A 25,415-nucleotide genomic window follows, 5' to 3' on the forward strand; every position below is an offset into this window, starting at 1 on the left:
AAAGAAGGAAGAAAACCAGCCAAGTGCGAATCGGGTCTCGCTCTTTTATGGTTCCGTACATAACTGTTTTTTTTTCGCAACTTACAAACTACTTCATGAACAGCCATTTTCAGTATTTGTTGTTTAAATACAGGAAGTAGGTATATGGTACAATTTACATTTTTAGGGTTCCGTACCAAAATGGAACCCTTACAGTGCCACTTGCTCCGTCCGTGCGGACATTTAGCGGAGGCTTAGTAATAGGGTCCCATTGGCACCCTTCGAGTAGGGAACCCTAAAATATGTATTCAAGGTTGTTAATTTTGGCTAAATCACTGGCTTAACAACAAATAGGATTTCAACAAGATTACAACAGTAGACGAAGCCCCGCGCCACTGAAGCCCCATTGTTATACAATACTAGCCGATGCCCGCGACTTTATCTGCGTGGATTTAGGTTTTTAAAAATCCCGCGGGAACTCTTTGATTTTTCGGGATAAAAGTAGCCTATGTCACTCTCAAGATCTTTAACTAAATTACTCTTAAACTTTTTTTAAACTTTTAGAGGCGTAGGTTACCTCACGATGTTTTCCTCCACCGTTAAAGCAAGTGATATTTAATTAATTAAAACGCACATAACTCCGAAAAGTTAGAGGAGCGTACCCGGGATCGAATCCCCGACCTCCAATTAGAAGGCGGACGTCATGATATCGTTACAGAGAAGCTATTTATTGCCTCTCCTCTGAGAAAAAGCCCCAATACAAACTCAGTCGGGAAATCTCTTTGTTATCGAAAATACTCAGTAAATAATAATAGTTATACGTTATACGTTTTCATACAACATATAAAGATTTTCAGCAGTTCCAGTTATCGCGATTTTACGCAGAATTTGTGTAGAATGGAACGAGGGATCGACAATCGACATGACTGATGAAATTTTAAGAAAAAAAAACCGGCCAAGTGCGAGTAAGAGGAGAGGAGGGTTCCGTAGTACAATCGTATTTTATCGACATTTCGCATGATAATTCAAAAACTATGATGCATATAAATAAATAAAAATCTGTTTTAGAATGCACAGGTGAAGACCTTTCATATGATACCCCACTTGATATCTTACTTCGAAAATTGAAATACTAATTATTAGTATTTTGTGTATATAACCACATATTCACGGTTTTCAGATTTTTCAACTAATGTCTGCTATAAGACCTACCTACCTGCCAAATTTCATGATTCTAGTTCAACGGGAAGTACCCTGTAGGTTTCTTGACAGACCGACAGACAGACAGACAACCAGACAACAAAGTGTCCAACAAAAGGAACAATCCTATAAGGGTTCCGCTTTTCCTTTTGAGGTACGGAACCTTAATCTAAACTAGTTCTTATAGATTTTTCAGATACAAGTTTTTTTATTCAAGTACAAGCCCTTGACTGCAATCTCACCTGGTGGCAAGTGATGATGCAGTCAGTACCCGTAGTATAAGATTTTACGTCTCACCAAACGTTGCTAGAATTCGAGAATCGAAACACAATAACAAAAGTAAAATGGACCTAAAGAGCCTTGAATTGAAGTCGAAAATTCTATGCCACTGATTTTAATTTCGCAAGGTTTCCGCTTGGAGCGCTGGCTGTAGATGTGTAGACAAACTTGAGCTTTAAAACAAGGCAATTAAGATCCAGTTTATTATAACGCAGAAGTGTTTCGACTCTTGAATTCTAGCAACGTTTGGTGCGACGTAAATATTCCATCTGTACCCGTAGTATACTAAGCGCGCTAACCTGGAAGGAGTAACTATGACAATTTTTATTTTGAAACCCGGGCACGAACTCGCGACCTCTCAATCAGGTGGCCTACGTCTCAACAACTATGCTATGACTGCACACAGTTCAGTATTCAGCTGTAAACAACAAAGTATCTCGCACGAGTTGATCTCGAGCTCGGCTCAAAGTAACCGATGTTTGTCAGGTGGCGAAGCGGAGCGCTCTGTCGCATGCAGTGCATGTTTGTGCTTCCCACAACACGCTCCGCAACTTGCTCTACGCTTGTTGCACTTGGATCCCGCTGCCTGACATGCTCACCGTATTTAACTAGATTTACATTATCAGATCTATGTATATTCTTTATTAATTCTATCCACATACTTTTGCATTTTAACTACCTATCCATTGGTGGTATGTATTATCTATGTATTGTTACAGAAAAAAACCGGCCAAGTGCGAGTCACGCTCGCGCAATGAGGGTTCCGTACTACAGTCGTATTTTTTCGGCATTTTGCACGATAATTCAAAAACTGTGATGCATAAAAATAAATAAAAATCTGTTTTAGAATGTACAGGACCTTTCATATGATACCCCAGTTGATATAGTCACTCACTTCGAAAGTTTAAAATACTAATTATTAGTTCATGACCAGTTTTTTTTGTGTGATCTAACCCTAAATTCACGGTTTTTAGATTTTTCCCCAAATGTCAGCTATAAGATTTTCCTACCTGCCAAATTTCATGATTCTAGGTCAACGGGAAGTACCCTGTAGGTTTCTTGACAGACAGACGGACAGACAGACAGACAGACAGACAGACAACAAAGTGATCTTATAAGGGTTCCGTTTTTCCTTTTAAGGTACGGAACCCTAAAAATTGACTGATTGACTGACTCGCTGGCTGACTGATCTATCAACGCCTAGCTTAAACTACTGGAAAGATCGGGCTGAAATTTGGCATGCAGAATGCAGATAGACGACGTAGACATCCGCTGCGAAAGGATTTTTGAAAATTTAACCCCTAAAGGGGTAAAATGGAGTTTTGGTGAACGAATTCGCGGGAATAAGCTAGTAAATATATTAAATACTATATGATGACTTCGTACGCGTGGATTTAGGTTTTTAAAAATCCTGTGGGAATTCTTAAATTTTCCAGGATAAAAAGTAGCTTATGTCCTTCCCCGGGTCGCAAGCTACCTCTGTACCCAATTTCATCAAAATCGGTTGGACGGTCGAGCCGTGAAAAGCTAGCAGACATACAGACAGACACACTTCGCATTTGTAATATTAAGTATGGATGTCTGACTACAACAACGCCATCATCCAATAAAACAGCAGTAAAGTCATTGAGTACCTATTACTTGTAAAAGTTTATTCGAATAAAAAAAAATTTTTACAAAAAAAAATAAAAACCGACTTCGTTACACAAACACTAAAAATTGAAAAATAATTTAATTTATTACCGAATATATTATGTATACAAGAGTTAATATAGTTCCATAATAATACTTTTTGGTGCCGGTGCCAAGCTTGGCACAATTTTTAGTGGCCCCATGGAATTATGCTATGACTGGTTAAAAGTCTACTGTTTACTAAGCTATTACACTGATCGCGAGCAATTTACTCTTATCCGTTGAGGAGTTCCAGTATCTATCTTCGAAGATGTTCATCAGATCTTCACCAAATTGAAATGGGACCAACTTTGAAGTATACCCTTTCAAACAAAAAAAGAATTTTCAAAATCGGTCTAGGCGTTTTCGAGTAATCGGGGAACATACATAAAAAATAAAAAATAAAAAAAATAAAAAAAAAGATTCCGACGAATTGAGAACCTCCTCCTTTTTTTGAAGTCGGTTAATAAGATTTTTTATTTTATTTTAATTTTATTTTATTACAATTTCTTAAGATCGATATGATCATAGATATCATTTACACCACAGTATTATCTTGAACTCGCTGGAAAGTGGAAACAATAGATGTCAAATCATTTCCCACTTTCAAAAGTTAGATAAAACCGAAAGAGCTGACAGAAATGAAAATTAATAACAATAAAAGGGTAAATCATTGCAGAGTAGACAATTGACAATCGATTTTTTGTCGGTTTTTAGGGTTCCGTGCCTCAAAAGGAAAAACGAAACCCTTACAGGATCACTTTGTAGTCTGTCTGTCAAGAAACCTACAGGGTACTTCCCGTTGACCTAGGATCATGAAATTTGGCAGATAGGTACCTAGGTGTTATTGCAGACATTCGGGGAAAATCTGAAAACTGTGAATTTGTGGTTACATTTAATTATAAGGACTCCATTAGACGTAGACTCTAGTTTTCCCTTTTCCCAAAAACGAAGCAACAAAAGCATCTGCAGACCAAAACATCTGACTCATCGTCGTAGCTTTCATTAAACTGATTAATTTCATTACGAGCGACTCTTGTGTTGCATTCACTTACTTTGTTAGACACAACCATCCAGCTCTTGCTCTTACTCAGTAGGTAGGTATGTTGTTTTATTTCACTAATAGTAATCACTAGCTATATTATAAATGCGAAAGTGTGTTTGTTTGTTGATTTATTGGTTTGTTGGTTTGTCTTTCAATCACGTCGCAAAGGACTAACGGTTAGACGTGATGACGGCCATCTTACTTTATGACGTTGCATTATTAATCCCATAAAATAGTCCAGACACAGGTCTTTTCATTTTAAACTAGAAATGTTTTATGTTTACTAGGTTTAGATGTAGACTACCCACCATCGACTTTGCACTTTGCAATAAGTATCTACCTATCTATTTACATTATGCGTCTAAAAATTAAAAAAAATATGACGCACTATGGTAACTCTTTCACCATTAACTGTGTCAAACTCTGGAATTTTCTCCCCGCTGAAATACATCAGGCGAAATCCTTAAACACCTTCAAAATTTTGTTTGAAGAACTATTATTTATTTATCCAAACAGCATTATGTAGTATATTATATATGATATGTATGTCGGAGAACAAGAGGATGGCCGACATCAGAAGGTAGTAATTTCAATTACAATCCTTGTAATACTCACTTATTACACGTGAAAACCACTAGCGTAACGTAGGTAAACCTAACCCTACCTAGCGACCGGCTCCACCATGTCCCCATACCGGTCCCAGACCAACCAGCTAACCTAGCACACCACAATTAGTTCAATTAACATCAACTACAACAATCACGTTTGTCTAATACAAATTGGAACGATACAAAAGGACTCACCCGATAAACAACCTGTCTAGATCGCCAAAACACACTCACAGCAACCTTTCACAACCTAGTAGTATAACCTCAAACAACTGAAACCACATTAGGTCACAACGACAATGATAATAAAACCTACAGTACGACACACATAGTATCCACTGAGAAGCGCCTCTGGCCGAAGCCAAACGAATAATGTCTCGTGACACACTGCGCATCCACTTTTATAATCTCACAATGCCGGTGGGGCGATGACGTGATGTTCAATGAGCAAAGTGTTTACAATTAAATGGCGGCGAGCCTACATGTATATATAGGTACATATATTTGTGTATTATTAGTATGTAATGTGTATATAGTCTAATTTATAGTAATACTAGCTGGTCCGCGTAGATTTAGGTTTTAAATATCCCATGGGAAATCTTAGATTTTCCGGGATAAGAAGTAGCCTATGTCATTCTCCAGGTCTTTATCCATACCCATGCAAAAAATCACGTCAATCAGTTGCTCCGTTGCGACGTGATTGAAGGACACATCACATCTCTAGGGAAAATCAGCCTTGCCCTCCTTTCACTTCATCGAATAAAAAAAATACCTGTTGGCTTCATACAAAACATAGGGTGTGAAAATGAAATGATAATATAATAGAAGCTTACACATTCCAGTCTGTTGCGCTGATTCGATTCGACAGGCTTTATTAAATCGATTGGATTCGATTCATCGCGAGCCGGCTGATGCTTAATGATTGCGAATAATCGTGTAACGTGTTAAAGCAGTGTTCACTCCATTTTCATTTTTGACTTTTGATTTTTTAAATATGTATGTGACAGCTGTTGTTTATTAAATGATCAAAAGTTGTTCAAATGAACAAGAAATGAATGCTTAAAATGATTAAATGAAACATCACCATCGCCGGTTCACTACTGAACATGGGAGAACCTCTCAGAATGAGAAGGGTTTGCCCATAATCTACCATGCTGGCCGAGTGCTGATTGGCAGACTTCGCACGCCTTTGAGAACATAGTGGCTCTCAAACTCTCAGGCATGCAGGTTTTATTTATTATTTATTTATTTTATAATTTACTAGATGATTTAGGTTTTTTAAAAATCCCCTGGGAACTCTTTAATTTTCGGAGATAAAATTTTGAATTTTTAGAAATGTGAGTAGGTATGGTAGGTACTTACTGCAAAATGCAAAGTCTATGGTGGATAGTATAAAACAATCTAGTTTAAAATGAAAAGACCTGTGTCTGGACTATTTTATGGGATTAATAATGCAACGTCATAAAGTAAGATGGCCGTCATGGCTAACTACGCCGGAAGTAACGGCTGTAATGTAGCTTGATCTCTTTATTCTTCAATAGAATAGAATAGAATAGAATGTTTTTTTATTCATGTAAACTTTTTAAAAGTGCTTATGAATAGTCAGGTTTAATTTACCACTGGTTCGGAATGCCGTTCCTACCGAGAAGAACCAGCAAGAAACTCGGCGGTTGCTCTTTTTAATTTTACAATTTACAATGTTATTATACAATGAAATTCTAAGGGTTCTCTACCACTTATAAAACTACTAGCTGATGCCCCCGACTTTTTTTTCAATATATTTATTCTTATTAATTTTACAGGGCTCCACGTCCACATAGATTTAGGTTTTTAAAAATCCCGTGGGAACTCTTTGATTTTCCGGGATAAAAAGTAGCCTATGTGCTAATCCAGGGTATAATCTATCTTCATTTCAATCCACCTATCTCCATTTCATTCAAATCCGTTCAGCCGTTTTGCGTGATTGAGTAACAAACATCCACACTTTCACACTTATAATATTAGTAGGATTAGACTATATACTTTGACGTAAGATTTTTTACACCTTTATTACCTGTTATCTCCCAAAGCCAGCACGATCCAAACAAACAGTGTTGGGGACAAGACGCAGAGAAACTTTTAGCTTTTATAAAATAAGGAAGGTCTGGCACACGCTGGCTCTTAGGCCAAGACTGCTACGTTCAAATTACTTTCCCCCGACATACATAGGTACTTCTTCCATATTAACCGGGGCAACAAACTCGTTATCTAACGCGTATATACAGGGTGTTTTAGTTCACAGAACAAAGAAATCTTGTACCTATTAATTTAAAAAGATTAAAAACCCATTGTTTGTACTTTATGTATCATCATGATCATCAACCCTTCGCTGTATCACTACTGAGCACGGGTCTCCTCTTAGAATGAGAAAGGTTTGGTCATAGTTCACCATACTGGCTACTCGGCTAGGCACGCTAACGGATTGGCATACTTTACACATTTTTGAAAACATTATGGAGAACTCTCAGGCATGCACATTCCCTCAGGATATTTCCTTCACCGGCAACAGCAAGTGGTATTTTAAGTCCGACGGGGCCTGGGATCGAACTTACGACTTGCCGAATAGGAGTCTTAACCACTAGGCTATCACAGCTTTACCAAGAAATCGCAAAGAAATTACTATGAAATACCCATAGACCACCACCTATAGACGCCTAAAACGGACACCCCCGATCGTCAAGCTTAGGCAGTTGCTTAGCATAAAAGTTGGCCCACGCTCGTTCGGTACCCTCATTTCGCACATTGTCTTGATTACGTGACTTTTAAGTCCACCAATCACAACAAAGCATTCTCCCCTGTCCCCCGTCATCTCCGGTGCGCCCTGCTGGACGGACTCGTTCGTTAGGAAGAGGGTCCGGTCTTCTACCAGGACCTCGTTGCCTCGGTGGAAAGCTTGAGTAAGCTACGGGAGTTCGCGCACCAATGGTACAAGAGGCGGAGCAGCTCGGACCGTGATCGTGGACCAGTGGGTGTTTGAGGAAGGATCCGGACCTTGGGGCACGCGGGAATCTGCGTGTTGTGTACGTCTGCCCCAGAAAGGGGAGAGAGACCCATAGGGACAAGGAAAGGATAGAAATAATTTGTAGGGAATCAAGAAGGCGCCCCGGGAAAGAGCCACCGAGCAAGTACATGTTTTCATGCAAAGCTTGTATATGCGTAGTGTTGAGGTTGAATTCTCTGTAGAAGTTATACCCAAATGTCCGTTGGTTACAACACAGTAGGTATTTCGGTCACATTCCCAGTAAGGAATTTGCAAACCTTGTACGTTAATCGAACTCACCAAAATGTGCACAATGCGACGTTACCGAAGATATTTATCATGTTTTAGTAAAATGCGTCTAAACGCAATCATCATCATCATGATAAACCCATCCCCGGCTCATTACAGAGCACGGGTCTCCTCTCGGGGTGACAAGAGTTTGGCCATAGTCTACCACGCTAGCTATGTGCGGATTATGGAGAACTCTCAGGCATACAGGTTTCCTCACGATGTTTTCCTTCACCGTTAAAGCAAGTGATATTTAATTACTTAAGTCAAGTCAAAGTCAAAGTCAACTAAACTAAACTAAACGCAATAGAAGGATTTAATTTTAGGAGTAAGTTAATAAGATCTGAGTTTGATTCCCGGCAGTGGCAATTTGGGAATTTATAATGGTTTGTATCATTACTTCATCATTGTAAAATTCAACAATTTACAATTTCAAAGAGTTTATGTCTCAAAAAATACAATCAAAAAGTGTACAATGGTTACTTTATATAAAATGCTTTGAAATTGAGTTTGGTGAAATAGCAGTCAAGAAGAAACCATCCTGTATATAGAGGTGATTTCTTCTTGACTGCTCGAACAGTAATTTTGAACTTTCGATAAAATATTAGTCATATCGCATAATGCCTAGGTACGCCGTAATTTTTAGGCGGTAGAGTTCATGGTTACTAATTACTAAAAAAAAATATGTCCAAATACGTTCTACAGAAAGAGAAAAAAATCAAAGAAGAGTTCTACAAAAAAAAAACATTAAAAAATTCATGTCTCCTAAACAACTGAAAACCGTTGAACATACGTATGGGTGATTTGAGTACCCCTTAATAATGTTTTAAATTTTTTATTTTAGATGTCACATCTCCGGCCACCCTGTATAGAGCTAAATGGACGTACCTTTGAAGGAGGCCATCTTGCCTCGATGCTCTCATCTATCGCGGAGGGTCGCTCGTATTACTCGTGCATGAGCATCGCATTTACACGTTCACCTGCGGCAACAGACAATATACACTTTATTCTGACAGTATATACTGCAAAACACCGGTCAAGTACGGAGTGTTCCGTACCATCGTACAAGAAATAACACTTTTTGATCCCCCACCTAGCCTACCGAGCACTCGTGACTTCGTGCAAGCTAATGACAGACAGCGCCATCTATGTGAGATTTAGTAAACACATTTTAATTATTTCTTATGATGTAACCACAAATTCACGGTTCCCGAATTTTTCCCTTAACTTGTGCTATAAGACATTACTCCTGCCTCTCATAATTCTAAAGGAAAAACTGACTGACTGACTGACCGACTGGCTGATATATCAACGCACAGCTCAAACTACTGGACGGATCGGGCGGCAAATTTCAGCCCGATCCGTCCAGTACTTAGAGTTGTGCGTTGATAGATCAGTCAGTCAGACAGCTTTTCCTTTTATAATAATAAGTTACATAAAATATACCTGAGTATGTTTACTTTTATAATATTTATTAGTTTCACCAATTAATATATTATCTTTGGTTTCACTACGTTTGTGCACGATTAGATATTATTTAAGGAAAGCGCTAGTGACTAACGATAAAGGTCTGAATTTTTTAGTAGTACAACTCAATATTTTTTGTATAATAGTATTTTTGTTCAGTAAAATATTTACCAGTGACAAAAGAGTTCATTATCTTAGGCCCGCTGCTCCAGACGAAGCTTCTCGTTAGAAGGAGGGCGAAACTTTTGATCATTGTCTATGAAAAGTATGTCATAATTTAATGTCTTTAGAGGCTATTTCAGAGTGAAATTTCGAGCTTTTGTGATGTAGACTATTCGAAGTATGCAGCTGCTACGATTAGCTAGCTTAGATGGTATTAAAGCATTGTTTGAGTTGCTAAATGGGAGCTTAGATTGAAATTTAATAGCTATTTTATAACCCGAGGACGTTGAAGCCAAAGGAAGCGAATGTATTTTTTATTTACATTTATATACCTTATGTATATGCTTATGCTCGCGAATTCGTCCGCGTGGACTACACAAATTTCAAACCCTTATTTCACCCTCTTAAGGGTAGAATTTTCAAAAATTCTTTCTTAGCGCATGCCTACATCATAAAAGCTATCTGCGTGCCAAATATCCAGTAGTTTCAGCTGTGCGTTGATAGATCAGTCAGTCAGTCACCTTTTCTTTTTATATATTTATAGATTAGTTATAGCCCGTGACTTCATCCGCTTAAGTTTTGGTTTTCTCAAAATCTTGTTTTTTTAGCGTAGTTAAAATAAAAAAATCCCGGAGGATTTTTAAAAACCAAAATCCAGGCGGACTAAAATAAGATAGGAATGAATAATGAATCGAGTTTGTCTGAACTTTATTTCATTAGGTATTAGGTACGAGACATAAAATGACCAAGGAATAAAACTTTCTAGGAATGGTAAAAATATTAGCGTTCCTTGAAATAAAAATGTGACCTAATTACCTATTTTTGTAGAAGTACGGCTTAGCTACGAAGGAAGTTCGTAGAAGCTCGTGGCCCCGTAGCTTGTTGCTACCCGTACTTTAACGAACTAATTAAGGTTTTATTTTCCTAATTTATCATATTTTTGTATGATTTATTGAGACACAAAAGCATGATTATATTTTTTCTTCACATAATTACTACAACATAATTTATTTATTTTTATATTTCTCATCTTATTGACGCTTCCGTAGCAAATAGTCTTATTTAGGGTTCCGTACCTCAAAAGAAAAAAGGTCTGTCTGTCCGTCTGTCGTGTCTGTCAAGACAACCTATAGGGTACTTCCCGTTGCCTTAGAATCATGAAATTTGGCAGGTAGGAAGGTCTTATAGCACAAGTAAAGGAATAAATCCGAAAACCGTGAATTTGTGGTTGCATCAAGAAAAATGTGCTCATGAACAAATAATTAGTATTTTCAATTTTTAAAGTAAGATAACTATACCAAGTGGGGTATCATATGAAAGGGCTTTTACCTGCTCATTCTAAACAGATTTTTATTTCTAGTAAAAACAATATAAAAATTATAAAGATTTTTATGTATTTTTATGTTTTTGATTTATCGTGCAAAATGTCGAAAAAATACGACTGTATTACGGAACCCTCAGTGCGCGAGTCTGACTCGCACTTGGCTGGTTTTTAATATTAGAATAGAATAGAATAGAATGTTTTTTTATTCATGTAAACTTTTTAAAAGTGCTTATGAATAGTCAGGTTTAATTTACCACTGGTTCGGAATGCCGTTCCTACCGAGAAGAACCAGCAAGAAACTCGGCGGTTGCTCTTTTTAATTTTTCAATTTACAATGTTATTATACCGTACTATACAAGCCATTGCAGCCCCCGTGCATTGCTGGAGCGAGTCAAATCCAAGCTTTTTTATCGTTTACATAGTCTGCGACTGTATAATATGCTTTTTTAGGAGCATACTTTTAACACATTTTTTAAACTTGTGTAAAGGCAAGTCTAAAATTGCTTGTGGAATTTTATTATAAAATATTACACTCATTCCCACAAATGACTTTCGCACCTTCCAGAGGCGGAGCGCAGGAGTAGCTAGCTTATTTTTGTTTCTAGTTTGCCTATCATGGAGATCACTGATTTTTTTGTAACTGTGAATGTTTTGTCGTACAAAAATTATATTATTGTATATATATTGGGAAGCTACTGTAAGAATACCTATTTCCTTAAATATCTCTCGTAGGGAATCGCGCGGTTTTAAATTATAAATTGCACGTATTGCCCTTTTTTGTAATACGAATATTTTCCCAATATCTGCCGCTTATTAGCCATGTCATCCATGACTATAGAAGTCATCTCCTCTCTCTAAGTAAGCATTGTCCTCGTGCTAGAAGTAGATAGGACAGTGGTGCAACAGGTAGGGTTTTAGGTACCTATCGACCTTTTTAATTTCTATCCGCTCTTTTACCGTGAGGCTCTTTACGCACTGTATCCGATCCGAATTCATTCCAAATCCAAGAAGTGAAATGAAATGTAATATCGATCGGAGTCTTAGTATTATTTGTATGAAAGAAAGAAAAAAAGAAAGAGAAGATGTTTATTTCCCAAACTGTGTCACACATCAGAGGTAAGAGGTTATTATGAGAGGTTGCGCACTAAATCCAAATTTTGTTTACCGAAGCCCTAATTTAAAAAAAAAAGAATATTAGCCATGTTAAATGACTAATATTCCCCTTTCCTCTCCAACTAAGCGTCAAGCTTGTGTTAGGAGTAGGTACGATAATAGTGCAACGGGCGGGGTTTGAACCGTCGACCTTTCGGTTTTCAGTCCACTCCTTTACCTGTTGAGCTATTGAAGCTCTAAAATAAAAGGGAAGTATTATTTATTTGACAATAATAATAATTTTTAATACAAAAAACAAAAATACCAAACTTATTCTAAAACCTCGGTCAGCATATTAGTCTGGCCATTCAACGAGGTAACGCTGCCAGCGTTCCCAGCACCCTGCCTCGTTGCGGTGGTTTAGATGATATTTTCGATTTGTAATTTTTATGTTCTAAAATAAAATAAATTTTATTTATTTATTTATTATATTTCGGTACACCAACAGCAAGTACACAGCGCTTGGATAAATAATACATGGTAGTCTTTTTCTGTGTAACATGCCACTTATTACACAGCTAAATAAAAAAAAAACAAACAAACAAACATAATACAAAGCTAAAAGCAAAATTTTCAATCTAATGCGTAGCCCCACATATGAACAGTACCAAGTATGGCTACTTTGGAGTTTGGATGGAAAATCTCGAACAGATCGGATGCAGTGCGTAAAGAGACTACGAGTTTACTTTGTAATCCGTAACTCTCTCGAGAAAATTACGCGGAATTGCGGAATTACGCGGCTCTACGCACAAATTGGTCACCGATAAATCAGTTTTATGATCCAGCGGCTGCGACACTGCCAGGTGGACCGGTAGGCTTAGTACGAGCTCGCACATCTCGATAACGATCATAGTTTTAAAATATCGAGACACTATAACGTTTAAAAAAATTAACTTCAAGTCCCTGGTTTTAAGGTTCATGTTCGTTCTATACATGTACAGTCAACACCTCCACACCATAATGAAAATCGGTAGTACACAATAATCGGTTTCCTGGTGGGATTTGACGTTCCGGCACTATGCTGATAATGGCACTGATTCTGAGCACAACCTAATTTTAGAGTATTCGCATGCTCTTCTTACTAATGTAATATGAAAAGGACAGACGCAGTTTGACAGTTCTAAATTTAATTTTTAGATGGTAAAACCCGTGATTTTAGCGCACAGTCGCGAACCTACTGTTTAAATTTCTATTGTGCACTAAAACTTAGAGTCTTTAAATGTGAAAGTCATGTTCCGCTCCTTTTTTAGCATTAGTAAAAAGAAAACGATGCAGATACTGTAAATTTAGTTTAGAGAGAGACTAGAGAATCGGGGCCAATGTATGGGTGTAATAAAACTACCATATCCCTTTCAAGTTAGTCCGCTCCCATCTTAGACTACATCATCACTGACCACCAGGTCCACTCTACTTGCTGCCATTCACCGCGCCTGGAGTCAATGCACTCAGTTTGCGCTGACCAAATTATGTTGGTATTTTAATAAACATTTTGATTCATTTTATCCTAACGATTCGATACTCGTAAATCGTAATCTCTCAACGTTATCGAGATATGTGAACTCGTACTAAGTGTTCAGTATACCGTGACCGTTAACGAGTGCTCGAACAAATATGTTTGTGTTTCGGACACACGATATTTATTGTATTTTATTGAATTTATTGGACAGTTAATTTGTCTTGTTTATTGGCAACGGCGGTTTTTTTTTTACAAGCAAATTTTAAAACATGACTTGACATGTGCTCATGGATTTCGGCACAGTAACATACACACAAACTGTGTGTGTATTACCACACTAACTCATTATCATCATCATCATGATCAACCCATCGCCCGCCTTTTTGTTTGTTCAATGGCCCTGTCCATACGAAGTAATATATAAGTCAATGATTGAAACACTACTTATTACTTTTAGCGGTGCTAGTAGCGCCCCAGGTCTCCTCTCGGAATGAGAAAGATTAACAGTCCACAGTCCGCCACGCTGGCCAAGTACTAATTGGCAGTCTTCACACACCTTTCAGAACATTATAGAGAACTCTCAGGCATACAGGTTTCCTCATGATATTTTCCTTCATCGTTAAAGCAAGTAATATTTAATTGATTAAAACGCAGATAGTTCCGGATTTCAAAAAATCTATTAAAATGGCTAAAATGGCCATAATATGCAAACAGAAGACTGCAAAAGACTAAAAACCGGCCAATTGTGAGTCAGACTCACTAACATACACATAAATCAAAAACTATTACGCATAAAGATAAATAAAAATCTGTTTTAAGATGTATATGTAAAGCCCTTTCATATAATACCCCACTTGGTATAATAATCTTACTTTGAAAATTGAAAATACATAGGTACTATTTGTTCGTGATCACATTCTGAAATTCACGGATTTCGGATTTTTCCTTTTACGTGTGCTATAACACCTAACTACCTGTCAACGGGAAGTACCCTATAGGTTTCTAGACAAACAGACAACAAAGTGATCCTATAAGGGTTCCGTTTTTCTTTTGAGGTACATAACCCTGAAAACCATAAAAAACCATTAAAAATTCTTTGTTTTACTACAATTACCTAAAAACGACTTCCTATCCCAACGAGCCTTTGAATAATCCTTGGTTTATGAGTAAGCCTCAAAGGGATCTCAAAAATCCTTTTAGACAAAGATGTCTCTCTATATTTTAAGTGGAATAGGAATCATTTAGATACCGAATTTAAGAGAAATCTTACTTTAGATTTATGACGCCTTTATCAATAATTTGGTTTTTAGGGTTCCGTAGTAAACAAGGAACCCTTATAGTTTCCATGTCCGTCCGTCTGTCCGTCCGTCCTCGGTTAATCTCAGAGACTATTAGTGCTAGAAATCTGTAATTTGGCATGGGTATAAATAAGCCGACATAGTGATGAAATAAAATTGCGATAAATATTTTTTTAAGGGTAGCTCCCCTACATGTAAAGTGGGATGATTTTTTTTTCACATCTATCCCATAGTGTGGGGATCGTTGAATAGGTCTTTTGAAAATACTGTGGGTGTGGAAACATAATTTTTTGATTTCTAGATCCGTTTGTAAAATATGATGTTTTAAAGTGCAAATTTTCAAGTTCAATTCTCAAAAAAATTCAAGTGCCAAGATTATAGTTCTGTGGCCAGGAACTAAGGCCGGCTTGTAGCAACATGATCCGCCGGCGATCCTTCATTCTATTTGACGGACGCATAATATGAGACACGGCAGAACAAAAGTACGGCTACAATTACCTACCCATTGTACTGAACTGCCTTGGGGAGAAAACTCGGTATCGTACAGTTTCGAATAGACACAGAAACCTTATTTAGTACTAGAGTCTAGACCGGCCCTGGCTCCGGGCCTATTTATTCCATACCGAAATACCTAGATAATACTTAATTATACCAGCTGGCAGGAATATCCCCCCCGAGGTGCGTCGAGCGGTCACAGGATAGACGTCACCCAGTCATACACCGGCGCCATCCTATAGGTTACGCTCCAGGAATAGCTTCTTACACTCAGTGCAGCCTCTCAAGCAGTCGCTGAACTACGCGTCTTGCTATGTGGAGGTCACGGCTAGGTACCCCGAACCCGAACACCAGCGAGAGGGAGAGACTAGCCGAAGGTTACAACCTCAGCTGCCTATCTGGAAGTCGCTCAACCGCCTCAGAGCAGGGGTGGGGAAGTCTAGGGTAAACTTAGCCAGGTGCTTCATCTCTGGACATGATACGGAGTGCATCTGCGGTCATCCGAGACAGACCATTGCGCACATGACGGGGTGCCCTACGTGCCCGACAACCTGCACGAACGAGGAGCTACACGAGGCTGCCGACCGAGCTATCGCGGTTGGGGCTTTTTGGGCTGCCCGTATTTGAGGTGACCGTCGACTCGAAAAGAAGAAGAAGAATACTTAATTTTAATCGAAATGTGACAAACCTCTCTGGCAAAGCTCTAAGTTTAAGTAAAAAATAATTTTGCACGCCATGGTTGGCAGGATATGTTCGAAATGAAGATGAAGATGAAAATGAAGGAGAAGCTGCCGCCCTCATAAGTAATGATGATTAAGATTAACCGGATAAGTCAGGATTAGCCGAGCCTTCGTGGGCGCCCTAACGATATTCTTGCATTACGAGTAAACATGAACTAACTACCCTCGTTGATTATCGTAACCCTCACACACACTCACTATGTTCTCTTGTTATTAAATGACATGAAACTACCCTCAACTACAATCATGATAACTCTCACTTATACTGACCGTGATAACTACCAGCATAAGGTAACTAGATAAACATAATCTACCCTACCTAGGTCGCCTCCACATCACCCCTCACAGTGACACTCATACAAACCATCTAACCTACTCGTAGCTACTACAACCCCAACCAGTTCAATCAACAGGAACCACATTAGGTAACAACAATAATAATTCTTAAACCTACAATACGACACAGTGTCTACTGAGAAGTGCCCCTAGCAAAAGTCAGACGAATAATGAGTCGTTTCGCACAGCACGTCCGTCTCACGTCAACGGTGGGGACGATGACGTAATGTGTATGATGACATATACTAACAGCGAGTAACGGAGAGTCCTCTAAAATTAAAAGTAGTTTATAGTTTTCCAAATCAAAATACTTAATAATAAAATTGCATCAGACTGTTTTCGAACTATGATTAGGTTTATTTTAATGACTATGCCAGATAAACATAGTTGTTGTATTAACTTCCACTACTAGGTACTAACTCTAACAATGTTTACTTATTCTTCAAATAGATACCAATAGGCAACTACTATATCTCGCTCCCTCGCACTTACGCATTGGTCTGTTCGTGTGAGGGGAACAAGATATAGTTTGACCCCTGAAGTAGGTCAAGTTCGGGAGACATCTGGAGGCAAAATTAATCTCCTCAACAATGATAATAAATTGACTCCTAACGACTTCAATTTTACTTTCGTTAAGTGTTTAACAATTTATTGATGTTTAATGACTACCTTCATAGGCAAAGTTAAAGGTTTATAGTGGCACCAATTGCGTTGTCTTTCTCTAAACTAAATTTAGAGTATCTGCATCTTTTTCTTTTTAACAATGTTAAAAAAGGACAGAACATGAACTGTAAAGTTTAGAGTCTTTAAATGTAAATTTAAAGACTCTAAATTTTAGTGCACACTACTTTAAACAGTAGGCTCGCGACTGTGCGCTAAAATCACGGGTTTTACCATCTAAAAATTTAACTTAAAACTGTCAAACTGCGTCTGTCCTTTTCATATTACATTAGTAAGAAGAGGATGCGAATAGGTACTCTAAAATTAGGTTGTGCTCAGAATCAGTATCAGTAACTAGTTCGATAAACTAGTGGCTTTATCTGTTGCGGATCATGAGGTTCTAGGTTCGAGTCCCGCAGCAGGCCAAAAAAATTAGTTAATAATAGAGTTGTCTGACAAAAACATATCTTGCTAATAGCAAATAGAAATATCAACTTTCTATCTATTACGGTTTACGAGATACAGCCCACTGACAGACAGATGGACGGATGGATATTCACAGATACCATTCGTACAGTGGAGACTTAGGAATAGGGTCCCATCTCACCCTTTGGGTACGGAACCTCAAAGACCGCGAATGAACAGTATCTTACATATCGTGCTTCACTAGCGTGGCCTATAATAATATAATAATTTGGTATATACAGGGTGTAAACAAAAACCTAGCAAAAATGAAGACAGATCATAGTACTATGATTACTGATATGATACGACAACAAAAAACGCAAAAAAAATATATATTAAAAAATCCTATAATTTTGTAAAAGTTCACGATATATTGCAAATAAAATATCTAACTGACGCTAGAGGTCAATGAACGTTGCATAAGTAGGCTACTCGGAGTCAAGACCCCAGTTTTGCACGCTATTGCGAGTTTGAAACATACTAAATCACCAAAACTACAAAATGAGTCAAATGGTTATTGATATTGGATTGTGTTTAAGTAGTATAACAATAACGCTAAGTTTTTGCTAGCGTTCTGATTACGCCCTGTATAATACTTTTAGCGACATGCTACCATAACACAATCGTAATTGGTTGTTAGCGTACCTTTCTCCCCCCATCCCCGTAACAAAGCAATTATATCACGAAATGGAGACGCGAAGAGACACGCCGGCTAACTTGTGGCAAATTGCGATTTCTGCCCGAACAAGTTTTATTGGTTTTTCTACCGACAACTGGCAAAGTTTCACGGCGCAGCAAGACTATTAATGTTCGCTCAACTGATTAACTATATTTCATTTTAAGTAAATAAGAAGCAGTGTTTACTTAGTTGGAAACCGCTATAAGTATCGTTTCTGTTAAATAAAAGATAACCTTACGCGCTCACTTCGCTCTTGCTTTAATTAAGTCATAAATAAATTAATATATTTTCTGATTAATTTTCGAATCTAAAAATGTATTATACAAAACTTAGAAGTAGATCTCGCTTTATTTCAGCAGTTCAATTTTATTCTTTGAGTAAGCTCCGTTTTTTGTAAAATTCAATTAAAAAATTTTGTTCACTTGTGGCACAAACTTGTGGCCAATTGCAATTTCTGCCCGAACAAGTTTTATTGGTTTTTCTACCGGCAAAGTTCACGGCGCAATTAGGATAAGACTATTATTAATGTGCGCTCAACTGATTTAAATGGATTTTATTATTCCACGATTATCTTGCGTTGCACTCAAGTTTCATTCTATCGAAGATAGATATAGAATGCCTTTTCCTTCTTATTGGAATTTTAGTACCTTCTAAAGATTGAATAGACATCTCTGGCAAGTGTACTCCACCTCAGCCTGAACCACTTTGGTGTGATAGCTGTCAAGTACATGCATTTTTGGATTTTTTTTTAAATTCAGATACAAGTTAGCCCTTGACTCCAATCTTATCTAGTAGTAAGTGCAGTCTAATCCAAGCGGCCTAACCCGGAAGGGGTATGGCAGTTTTTATTAAACCTATGCCCCTTTGGTTTCTACACGGCATCGTACCGGAATGCTAAATCGCTTGGCGGCACGGCTTTGCCGGTAGGATGGTAACTAGCCACGGCCAAAGCCTCCCACCAGACCAAACCAGAAATTTAGAAATTATAAAATTCCAAACCCCTGCCAGGGATCGGAACCTGGGACCTGCCACTAATAAGACCACAGTGCTTACCACTGCGCCAGGGAGGTCGTCAAAATATTCCACCCTTAGGTAAATAGAGGTCATCCTCTGTTTAAGTTTGCATAAATGTCCGTAATTTTTCAATTAATAACTATGAAAAACGGTATTTGAGTTTTTGGTTAAAAATTAACAAATACGTATTTCAGGATTTTCAGAAACTCCACCCCAAAAGTGATCAAAAAAGTTCGTCATTTTTCAGGATATATCTATGAAAATTATAATTTGGCCTTTCGGGCAAAAATGTAGAAGTAGGTTCATGTTTCAAGAGTTTTGGAAATTCTGCCTTCTCACCGATTTCCAAAATTTCCACTCGAGTGATGCCGGGGTGGGTCAACTAGTCTAAATATATAAAACGAAAAGGTGACTGACTGACTGACTGATCCATCAACGCACAGCTCAATTGATTGGACGGATCGGGCTGAAATTTGGCATGCAGATAGCTATTATGATTTATGACGTAGGCATCCGCTAAGAAAGGATTTTTGAAAATTCAACCTCTAAGAGGGTGAAATAAGGGTTTTGAAAGTTGTCCACGCGGACGAAGCGCGAGCGTAAGCTAGTAACTTTCTCGTATGAGTATATCTAACTAGCTGATGCCTGCGATTTCGTCCGCGTGGAATTAGATTTTTAAAATCCCGTGGGAGCTTTTTGATTTTCCAGGAAAAAAGTAGCCTATGTCACTCTCCAGGTATTTATCTATACCCATGCAAAAAATTACGTCAATCCGTTGCACCGTTGCGACGTGATTGAAGGACAAACCAACAAAACAACAAACCAACAAACAAACACACTTTCGCATTTATAATAAGGGTACTGATAACAGTGATACAATATCGTGTTTTAGATACGTAACAAAAGGATAAAGCTTACTTCCTCCTCCACTGAGTCCACAGACCACTTAAAGAAGCTTAAAGGTAAAAGCCTACTTTGATAAGAAGCTTTCGAGTTTCTCTTCAAAAAGTTTACCTTCCTCATCGTTATTATTTTTCATTATAAATATTATGGTTTCTATAGAAGAATAAGCTTGAACGTTTACGGGATGGGCCGAAGTATATTCCACTTTGTTCACCTGGGTAATACATCATCATCATCATGATCAACCCATCACCGGCTCACTACAGAGCTCTACTCCTCCCAGAGTGAGAAGGGTTTTGGCCATAGTTTACCACGCTGGCCAAGTGCGGATCGGCTTCACACACCTTTGAGAACATTATGGAGAACTCTCAGGCATGCAGATTTCCTCACGATGTTCTCCTTCACCGTTAAAGCAAGTGATATTTTAATTGCTTAAAAACGCACATAACTCCGAAAAGTTAGAGGTTCGCCCCCGGGATCGAACCCCCAACCTCCGATTGGAAGACGGACGTCCTAACCACTAGGCTACCACAGCTTCCCTGGGTAATACAGTGGCACCTATTTATCTCAAACCCCGTTAACTCGAAATCCAAATTAACTATTCCCTTCCGCTGAAGTAGAAAAAACTCTATAGGTAACTCGAATTTATTCGAGTACCTAATATATATTTTTAGCGGATTCTTATCACTTTTTTTTAAACAGGTTGGTTACACAGATAAAGATTTCTTTCAAAATGATTTAATAATTTCAATAATTTAATAATTTTCAGTTTATTTGTATTGCCGCTATGACAACAAATAATAAAAACCAAGATCGCGAATTTCAAAATGGCTGCCATGCAAATTAAAAAAAATATAGTACATACTGTTATATCTTGATGATGCGGAAGTTACGGAACCCTTCAAGTGTAAATCCGACTCACACTTGACTGGTTTTTGTGAAGGCAGGCATAAATTCATACCACGAGCCATTGTATGCCCAAGTTCCGACACAAATATAGGCAAAGTTATTCCAGGCGTGGGCTCTTTGTAGAACCTTAACGAACCAAATGACTAATAATAAAAGGCCGTAATCTTTTTCACGTGTAAAATAAATCAATACTGTCCATACACACTTATATAAACACCAAAACAACTCATTTTTTTCCTGTGTTTTAAGATTGTCTGGTGGGAGGCTTCGGCCGTGGCTAGTTACCACCCTACCGGCAAAGCCGTGCCGCCAAGCGATTTAGCGTTCCGGTACGATGCCGTGTAGAAACCAAAGGGGCATGGGTTTAATAAAAACTGCCATACCCCTTCCAGGTTAGCCCGCTATCATCTTAGACTGCATCATCATTTACCACCAGGTGAGATTGCAGTCAAGGGCTAACTTGTATGTGAATTAAAAAAAAAAAAAAAAAAACCATAATAAAGTATGCTAAGATGTTTTTACTCTATTTTATGGTGTGCAAGTGTACAAATAAATATAGCCTTGAGACTGAAAACCTCGGGTCATTGGAAAGAACACAACACAATGCATACTAAAATTCTTTTGCAAAGCATAAACAAAGAGCCACGTCTGGAGTGGAAATGCGACAGAACCAAAAAACAACACATACTAGACAAAAACTACAAGATAAACACAGGAAAGAATATGAATCCGAGGTCAACACGAGACGCAATAGAAGTGTACACCGACGGATCCAAAACCAAAACTGGCACAGGTGCAGGAGCCTATTGCCAAGAACTGAACATGAGGATAAGTCACGCACTCGGTAAGGAAAACTCTGTCTTCCAAGCAGAGTGTGTGGGCATTATGACCGCGGCTATATCCATGACCAATCGACAGGTAACAAACTTTAAGATTAACATTAACTCTGATAGCCAAACTGCTCTTAAAGCCTTGGCTAGATTCTCGACGACCTCCCAACTTATACAAGACTGCCACAAGGCTCTGCAAACTCTCGCCATGTCAAACGACATCACCCTAAGGTGGGTCAAAGGACATGATGGAGACCAGGGAAACGAGGCAGCAGACGCACTAGCACGAAAGGCTACGACACTGAAGGTGACAGGGCCAGAACCAATCGTACCCATACCCTTCAGTGAGTATAAAACCTGGTTGCATGAACTAACACTAAAAGAACATTCTAAACTATGGGCTAACACAACAGACTGCAGGCAAGCCAAAGAGGCTTTTCCTAACATAGACAAACGTCAAACTAACAAACTACTCCGCCTGGACAGAGGTAAACTTAGGAAGGTGGTGGGACTCATAACAGGGCATAGCCCACTAAACAAACACCTTTTCGTTATAGGTGTCATCGACAGTCCTCTGTGCAGGGCCTGCATGAGTGCACGGGCGTAGCAGAGCAACGCGAACGCCATTTAGGTTCCCCGACCTCACTCCAAGAAGCCCTCGGCAACCTGGGCGGTCTACTCGGCTTCTGGAGTGAGCTTGGATGGCTGGAGTGAAGACTTCGGCGGGGAGGGGTGATGCACGCACAACAGACGGAAACGTTTAAGTGCGGAAACCGGCCCAGAATGAAGAAAGAAAGAAGAAGTGTACAAATATACTATGTTGTGTTTTTAAATAATACCCATCGTTCTGGTTATTATTCAAAAATTAAAAAACCTACTACGCGATTATAAATTATTAAAAATTAATATTAAAATAAAACTTTATTGTAGGTACAAGAAATAAACTGTTACTTCTAACAAAAATATTTGATTTAGATTTCATCTAATCAAAAATCAGTAAATTCATGACAGTAAATAGAAAATTAGCATCACTTTTATTTCAAAAACCGGTTTCCGTACAAAATTTCTGTTTTCTTGGAGAAAAGATATCGACTCAGCAAAAACGCTGTAAGTAGTGCCTAGTAGGTGCCTTGAGAAACTCTACAACAGGCTATTTTAGGGTTTCCCCAAGGTTCTACGGCATTTTTTACGGTCAACAGCAGTGATTTTCAGTCAACCCTAGTAAAACGCTTAGGTACGTATATAAATGTGTATTATAATATAAATTTACCCATAAGTGGGGAAAAAACCACTAAATCCATACTAATTATAAATGCGAAAGTGTTTTTGTCTGTCTGCTAGTCTTTCACGGCTCATCCGTTTAACCAATTTTGACGAAATTCGGTACAGAGATAGCTCGCATCCCAGGACATAGGCTACCTTTTATCCCGGAAAATCAAATAATTCCCAATGGATTTTCAAAAACTTAAGTCCACGCAGACGAAGTCGCGGGCATCATCTAGTATTTTATAGTTTAAACCAAGCCAGGGAAAGTAAACCGCTTTTCGCACAAATTCAAGTTGTTTTCTTGGAGAAAAAGTATCGATTCAGCAAAAAAATGCCGTAGAACCTCGAGAAACACTACAACAGCAACGATTGTGAGTCAATCATTTTACTAAACGGTTTACATACATCGACGTGTGTTGTATAAACTTACCCGTAAATGGGAAAAACCACCAAATTAATGATAATAAACAAAAATATAGTAACATCATATTATAATTTTAATCAAGGCTATAACCTCTTTCCGCACAAATTCAAGGTGTTTTCTTGGAGAAAAGGTATCGATTCAGCAAAAAAAATGCCGTAAAATCTCAAGAAACACTAAAACAGCAGCGATTTTCAGTCAACTCTTGTAAAAACGGTTACCTTTATCAATTTGTATAGTATAAACTTACCCATAAGTGTAAGTAATGATAATAAACAAAAATACAATAACATCATATTATTTTAAAATTTTAATCTAGACTAAACCACTTTTCGTACAAATTCGAGGTTTTCTTGCAGAAAGGTATTGACTCAGAAAAAAATGCTGTTGTACCTCAAGAAACACTACAACGGCGGCGATTTTCAGTCAATCTTTTTACTAGATGGTTTACATACATCGACGTGTGTTGTATAAACTTACCCGTAAGTGGGGTTGTATAGTGCACGATTACCGACCGCTAGCAGCGGGCGCGCCGCGCGCCGGGCGCCGCCGCTGTGACAGACGTCCGCTGGCTCGCGCGTAGGCGGCCATCTGACGCGCCCCCCAGCCTCGCGCACCGGCTAGGCAGGCGGCACAGCCAACCGATCGCGTAGCCGTAGCTTCGCTTACGCCAAGGACAAATCTGGCGGAAAATCGTTAGTAAAATATGTATCGTATGAAAATGTAAAGAAAGAGTCAGGAGAGAGTTATCCGCGCGTCTACTACTGCGCGTATACGCCATTCTCCACTTGGTAATTCTTCTTCTTTTCAATCGTTCACTCTTGACAGAGTGATCGTGGCTTATTAATTCTTCACTGCTGCTAAATAAATACACATTCTGTGAAAATTTTAACTCTACCTATAACGTGGGCTAGTGACATCTAGTCCCCAAGGGGGCTGAGTGAGCATAAGGGACAAGGAGGAGAAAATAATTTGTAGAGAGTCAAGAAGGCGCACCGGGAAAACGCCAAGAGCAAGTTACAAACGGGCCCTCCCGCGATTCGGCCCATTTAACCGAGAGGTTGGTGGGGTCATGAGAGGTGGAGGGTTGTCTACCTATAACGTTCCGTGTGATATAGCCCGCTGACAGACAGATGGACGGACAGCGGAGGCTTATTAATAGGGCCCGTTGGCATCCTCAGGGTATGGAACCCTAAAAAAGTATGTTGGTATAAAACCAACCCTAAATGTAACCTTCAAGCTATAATATACTAAAGCTGGATGGAAGGCTTTAGCGAGCTCGCGGGTTTTATCGGGCACGTAGAGCTAGACCGGGGCCCTTCCACTCCAATGAAGACGACAAGAATTCGCTTTACATTGATCGTTTCATACGTCCACGTTCAAACAAACCCATAAAAAATAATCGATGTAAAGTAAAATTCAGTTTATAAGTTCTCTTTTTTGGTTGGTATAACACGAAATGTTTTCTTTTCTTAATTATGTTGCGATGGTTGTAAATGAGCGAAATCTTTTCTACTTTAATGTTTTTTTTTTCTTTTCTGTAGATGGAATCTACAAGTGAATTAGATGTTGCTTTAATGGCTAATTAAAAGTGTCGGTTGGTTAATATTTTACGGTTGCTCACGGGGTGTAATACGTTATATTTTTTTTCAGAAATAAGCGTCATCATCATCATCATCAACGATGGAAGTCCACTGCTGCATATAGATCTCTCGTAGATACTTCCACGACGTGCCACGGTCTTGCGCC

General features: G+C 38.5%; 1 protein-coding gene across 1 annotated transcript in view; it reads right to left on the minus strand.

Annotated features, from left to right (window-relative positions):
- Corin (corin serine peptidase) overlaps nt 1-24,214 on the minus strand; it is a 148,302-nt gene extending 124,088 nt beyond the window's left edge. Inside the window, exons 1-2 of the mRNA XM_034982603.2 lie at nt 24,147-24,214; nt 8,978-9,069 (exon numbers count right to left, since the gene is read on the minus strand). Of these exons, the coding sequence (XP_034838494.1) occupies nt 8,978-8,993 (16 nt within the window). The 5' untranslated portion in view covers nt 8,994-9,069; nt 24,147-24,214. The remainder of the gene's footprint in view (nt 1-8,977; nt 9,070-24,146) is intronic.
- Between the last annotated feature and the right edge of the window lie 1,201 nt (nt 24,215-25,415).

Source organism: Maniola hyperantus, chromosome 2 (assembly GCF_902806685.2).
Source record: "Maniola hyperantus chromosome 2, iAphHyp1.2, whole genome shotgun sequence".
Classification (NCBI taxonomy): Eukaryota; Metazoa; Arthropoda; class Insecta; order Lepidoptera; family Nymphalidae; genus Maniola; species Maniola hyperantus.